The following is a 6,000-nucleotide window of genomic DNA, read 5'->3' on the forward strand; positions in this document are numbered from 1 at the left end:
GGCTTCCTCTCCCGCTTCTCGTTGTCGCTCCTCGCTTCGTCTCTCTCATCGAAAAGCCACGGAATCTTGGACTTTCGAGCGCGCCTCACTTTCTACCCCCGTCTCCCAATCACATCCCCCGTCGTCCGCGCCCAATTCCAATTCAGCTCGCTACCCAAGCCGGAGAGGTACTTACCGGCCCAGCCCAGCTCTTTGTGCCACCAAAAGCTCTCATCCGTCGACCTTGCCTCTCTCCTGCTCTCCCATCCACCCGCATTGCCAATTGTCCGCTCTCGCCCTCTTTATCTCTATTGCTACGGCTTACCTGACCTGCAGGAATCGTCTGCTGTGCCATTGACTGGCCTGACGACTCGCTCCCTCCAGGCAAAAAGCCAATTCACCGTCCCGGCCCCCCCAACAACCAAACCGCGCACCTGCACCGTCACCACATGCCTGGCCTCGGCTTTCTCAAGAAGAAGAGGACGAGAGAGGGCACCTCTGATCCGTCAACATCAAACCCTACTAGTCCGGTCGCGCCCACAAACTCCAAGCCCTTCGACTCGTCCCGCCAGTCGGTCGGCTCTGCCGCCGCCGTCGCTACCGCCGCTTCCCAGGCAGGTCCGCCCAGCCACGGCGCCGCCCAGTCTCCGATCCCGATCCAAGCGACTACCGCGACTTCGCAGCAGCAAGCGCAAGCTGCTAGCGAGCCCTCGGTTACCCAGCAAGAACAGCAGCAGCAGCAGCCGCCTCTGATGAATCCCGTGTACGGAGGGGCAGGGACCCTCCAACACCAAAACCTCCCTACCATCAGCAACCTAATGAATACGCAGCAGCCCGACCCTGCCGCTGCCAACATCAACAACTATCCCAATTCCCATTATCCCGCCAACCTCGCCCCTCAGAACCTCCATGCCGCTAGCGAGAGCCCTGGCACTGACCCCGAGCGTCTTGGACAACAACAACAGCAGGCTCATCCTATTCCCGGCACCGCCGCCGCCATGCAGCCCCAGCAGCATCACCAGGTGCCCCTCTACCAACAGGCCCAGCAGATGCCACAGCAAAATCAAGGCCATCACCAGCACCAAGTCTCCATATCGCAACCCCGCACCACAAAGGGCAAATACTCGTTGACCGACTTCGACATCCTCAGAACCCTCGGCACAGGTAGTTTCGGCCGAGTTCACCTCGTTCAGTCCAAGCACAACCAGCGTTTCTACGCCATAAAGGTCTTGAAAAAGGCCCAAGTCGTTAAGATGAAGCAGGTCGAGCACACCAACGACGAACGCCGCATGCTCAGCGACGTCAAGCATCCCTTCCTCATTACCCTCTGGGGTACTTTCCAGGATTGGAAGAACCTCTACATGGTCATGGACTTTGTCGAAGGTGGCGAGCTCTTTTCCTTATTGAGAAAATCCGGGGTAAGTTGCCTTTTTATGCATGCCCTTCCGCCCAACGTTTCATGCTAACACGTCTGCTCAGCGATTCCCCAACCCCGTTGCTAAGTTTTATGCCGCCGAGGCAACCCTGGCGCTCGAGTATCTGCACTCGAAAAACATCATCTACAGAGACTTGAAGCCGGAAAACTTGCTGCTCGATCGTCATGGGCACCTCAAGATTACTGACTTTGGCTTCGCCAAGCGCGTTCCTGACAAGACATGGACACTCTGCGGCACTCCAGATTACCTGGCCCCTGAGGTTGTCTCCAACAAGGGCTACAACAAGTCGGTGGATTGGTAAGAAATAGCGAGCCTCCTTCCGTGATGTGATGGGGAAGAGTAGCTAATCAACGATAGGTGGTCTCTTGGCATCCTCATCTACGAAATGCTGTGCGGCTATACGCCGTTCTGGGATAGCGGTTCACCCATGAGAATATATGAGAACATTCTCAAGGGCAAAGTCAAATATCCTGCATACGTTAACGGCGATGCGCAAAATCTACTGGAGCGACTGATTACAGCGGACTTGACAAAGAGACTGGGCAATCTTTACGGTGGCCCTGCTGACGTGAAGAACCACCCTTGGTTCGCTGAAGTCACCTGGGATCGATTGGCTAGAAAGGATATCGATGCACCTTACACACCACCGGTCAAGGCTGGTACGGGTGACGCAAGTCAGTTTGACAGATATGCAGAGGATCCGGATGGCTACGGCCATGCTGGCGGACCTGATGAGTACGTGTATCTCGAGCGGCAAATGATGAATATCGTCACTAACATAACGCTAGCTACGGCCACCTATTTACCGAGTTTTAAAGTCAACTGACGACGAGGACCATGACGGACGCAGTCGACTGCAGGGCAGTCGACATGGTGGTGATAGCCCTTGCCTGCTGAATCATGTTGTAAGACGGGCATAGCAGCAGGAAATGACGATACTTTGTTTTGATGACGGATGATTATGGAGACGAGGCGCAGAGATGGCCAGGAACATTTCTACACAATAACGCACGTTGCAAGTCTTTTAACCACATGCACTAGGAGAAGCATTTGTACAATCAAATATTTATACCGTGTTGCTCAGAGGAAAGGAAAGAAGAAAAACAGACAAAAAAAGAACCTTTTGAATATGAATCTTTTAACTCTAGATGAGCATACGGATACACGAGAGACAGTCTAGCGTGGGGTGGCTGGTCGGCGTTGAATTACCGACATGAACAGACGGTTGGCCGTTGTTCTAGGCGAGCCTATTCAGTCGGGTTGACAAGGGGAGACGGTGGCAGGACGCCATCCGTAAGTGGACGTAACTTGCATTGCGGATTACCAGTGCAACCTACCTCTTAGTTATGTATGTCTTATGTTGTACAGTACGAATTTGTCGCCTCTGTTCCGCAGTAATCTGCAGCCGACGCTGCACAGCTGCGGAGGCTGGGGATCTACTGGTACAACTCGCTGCCAATCAGCTGAGCAGACAGATGGGCTTTTTCGTGTGGACTGGTGCGATAAGATTTTCGAAAAAATAGTCTCAATTTTCCTCGAATCCCAATTACTGCACTCCATCCCTCCTTTACGATCGGAATTGCGTCTTGGCGCTGCGATTTCGTCTCGCAAACGGTGTCAGTTTAGGGCGACTTATTAGCGGGCAACCAGAGATTATCACCAGCCTCCTGCGGGTACCAGTGCCAGTTTACCCTCACCTTCCTAGGCCCCCCCCCCTCCCCAAAACCTGCATTCCATCTGGTTTTCTTTGTTTCAAGGTGACACGGTGGTAAGTTAGCGGGGAAGGGAAGAAAAGAAAAGAAAAGATGGACGACTATTTGTTTCGGCAATATGTCAATGAGTGCCGCGTGGTGCACGAGGAGACCAAGTATCTGGAGATCTTTAATTACTCGGTAGGCGGCCTCTCTCTCTGCTTACTAGGTACCTGGTGAGTTCGAGAAAAACTGACAAGACGATATAGGACCCTTTTTATAATTCCTGCGAGGAGCATCCTCTGACTTCGGATGAATTTGACAATTTTCTACATCAGAGGGTATGTATCCTTTCTTCTCCCATTTATCGCCATGTTCTATCGCAAACGAAGACGGACGGATTGCTGATGCTGCTTGATAGGGGGCATTTGCACCGCCAAACTTGCGTCCCGGGACGACACTCTTGAGTGGAATCCGACTCGTGTAAGTTTTGAATGAGTAATGATGAAAAAACCATACGGAATCACGTGCTGATGCATCTATCCAGCGTCCAAACCGACGCCCAGGACAAGGATACCTTTATGCCCAAGGTCCTGTCCCTCCCCAAGGATGCATACGAGAAAATGGTGCGGGCTCTGCGACTTCCTTTCCGTGGAATTGAAACCACGTCGGTCGTCGGGCCCTTCTTCTGGTCATCGTCCGACCACGACGATGCCGATCCGCATCTGCGTATGTGTCGCCCCCATCATCCATCACCGCCCTTCCACTCTCTAACAACTCTTCTCCCGCAGACATCCTGCACCGCAAGTCGGATGTGCGCAAAAAGGGCCGGACGCGCGGCTGGGAGATGATGCTTTCACACCGCTTCGCCACTTCCGTGACCACCGGCTTCGTCAAGGGCACGCCGTCGTCGGACGTGGCCGCGGCGCTGCGGCACCTGCACGCGTGCGCCTTGCAGGCCGGCCACGCGCTGCTGCTGCCGACCATTCTGCTCGCGCACGACCTGTCGCCGGCCAACGACCAGAAGCAGCGCGACGCGCGCGACTGGCTGCGCCGCCTGGAGCACGCCGTCAGCATGCGCGACGAGGTCGAGCCCGGCGAGCAGTACTTCCAGAACGGCCGCCTCGAGGTCGACGGGCTGAACCGCGACCTGGTCGAGTGCCACTCCAACGTGCTGTGGAAGCGCCCGCAGGCGTACATGGCGCTGACGCTGGAGATGGAGAAGGCCATGGCGCTGTTCTGGGACATGCGCGCGGCGGCGGCGGCGGCGGCGAGGGGGCAGAAGGAGATTGAAGTGGAAGAGTTGGGAATGGAGGCGAGCATGAGGCAGCAGATGAGGGAGATGGACAGGCTGCATAGGTCGATGCTCGCCCGCATGGACTTTTACAAGGTCAAGCTGACGGGCTTGGAGAATTACATCCACACGACCCTACAGAGACTCAAGGTGCAGAGAGAAGCGGTACGTGGTGAAAATCATGACATCTCAGCAGGATTCACCAACCAACTAACTGTTTAACTTGGGTAACAGCTGTATAACATCATGTCGCAGCGCGAAGCTCGTCTCAACCTCGAAATCGCCGGAGAGCAGCGCCGCATCGCTCACGCCAGCAAGCGCGACAGCACCGCCATGAAGACCATCTCCCTCCTCGGCACGCTCTTTCTCCCGGGCACCTTTCTGGCCTCCGTGTTTAGCATGACCTTTTTCAACTTTCAGTCCAGTAAGCTCCGTTGTCCCTGGCTCAAACTCGCAGACACACAGAGATGGGGAGAGAAGAACGCTGACTTGCAACGCAGACGCAGACCCCGTCATCTCGGACAAGCTCTGGGTCTACTTCCTCCTAACCATCCCCATCACGGCCGCCATCGTCGGCATCTGGATCTGGTACGACAAGCGCAAGGAGGCGCAGTACGCGCGCGACGACGAGGACCTGGAAAAGGACATCACCAAGATGGAGCACGACATCATGATGAACCTGCGCAAAAGGACCATGAGTAAGAATCATACCTGGAACACCATAAGTCCGCCACCGCGGTGATGGGCGACGTCTGTTTCCCCCCTGGGCATTTCACATGGCCAGCTGATGAGTCACGATAGCAATGATTCTGATCATTTACAAAGAACATACCCCAGCCAAGAGTATATGATTTTCATGTCTACTTTGATAGCTTGCAATAAATAGTAAAGAGGTGGTATTATTTTCGAAAGCTCATGCTGACCATGGTTAAGAAATCAAGTCCAATGTGAAGTTATTTATACATGCAACCGAATGCCATAAATGCCAGTGTAAACGGCCCCTCCCCCATTCTAACCAAGATCTAAAGAATGATGTTCTTCTCCTGCCCCTCCTCTATTCAACTTGACTAGTTGCGGTTCGTCGGCGGACCAATCTTATCCAGGCCATCCATCCACGGACGCAGGCACTCCGGAATCGCCACCGTCCTCGCCCTCTCATCCCACCCGACCTCGAGCAGCGCCGCCAGCACGCGCGGCACCGCCAGCGCCGTACCATTGAGCGTCCATGGAAACTCGACGTCGTCCCCGCCGCCACTCCCGGACGCCCGGCCGCCCGGCCGCGCGCGCGTCTGCAGCCGACGCGTCTGGTAGTCAGTGCAGATGCTCGCGGACGAGACCTCGCCCCAGCCGTCGCTGTGCTCCTGCCGACTCGGGAACCACGCCTCCATGTCGACCTTGCGCGCCGCCGACGCGCCCAGGTCCGCCGTCGGCATCTCCAGCACCCGCGCGTGCAGCCCCAGCGACTCGAGCATCTCCGTCTGCACGTCCAGCATCTCCTCGAAGACCTCGCGCGCCTGCGCCGGGTCCGCGCGCGTCCACGCGAGCATCTCGACCTTGGTGAACTCGTGCACGCGGTACAGCCCGCGGGTGCCGGCGCCGC

At 55.8% G+C, this 6,000-nt stretch overlaps 3 protein-coding genes across 3 annotated transcripts in view; 2 read left to right on the forward strand and 1 right to left on the reverse strand.

Annotated features, from left to right (window-relative positions):
- Positions 1-428: 428 nt before the first annotated feature.
- Positions 429-2,231, forward strand: ISF_00771 (cAMP-dependent protein kinase type 3; the record flags this gene model as incomplete). Its single annotated transcript, XM_018844378.1, has 4 exons — positions 429-1,397; positions 1,459-1,712; positions 1,773-2,150; positions 2,204-2,231. 4 exons carry the CDS (start codon positions 429-431, stop codon positions 2,229-2,231), a joined length of 1,629 nt encoding a protein of 542 aa, XP_018708828.1.
- Positions 2,232-3,220: 989 nt separating this feature from the next.
- Positions 3,221-5,142, forward strand: ISF_00772 (Mg2+ transporter protein, CorA-like/Zinc transport protein ZntB; the record flags this gene model as incomplete). Its single annotated transcript, XM_018844379.1, has 7 exons — positions 3,221-3,307; positions 3,376-3,447; positions 3,528-3,589; positions 3,654-3,835; positions 3,898-4,565; positions 4,635-4,824; positions 4,901-5,142. The coding sequence occupies 7 exons, from the start codon at positions 3,221-3,223 to the stop codon at positions 5,140-5,142; spliced, it is 1,503 nt and encodes a 500-aa protein (XP_018708829.1).
- Positions 5,143-5,467: 325 nt separating this feature from the next.
- ISF_00773 (seryl-tRNA synthetase synthetase) overlaps positions 5,468-6,000 on the reverse strand; it is a gene marked incomplete at both ends in the record, with an annotated part of 1,500 nt that continues 967 nt past the window's right edge. Inside the window, one exon of the mRNA XM_018844380.1 lies at positions 5,468-5,953. Coding sequence (XP_018708830.1) covers positions 5,468-5,953 — 486 coding nt within the window. The remainder of the gene's footprint in view (positions 5,954-6,000) is intronic.

This window comes from Cordyceps fumosorosea (assembly GCF_001636725.1).
Source record: "Cordyceps fumosorosea ARSEF 2679 chromosome Unknown scaffold_1, whole genome shotgun sequence".
Taxonomy (NCBI): Eukaryota; Fungi; Ascomycota; class Sordariomycetes; order Hypocreales; family Cordycipitaceae; genus Cordyceps; species Cordyceps fumosorosea.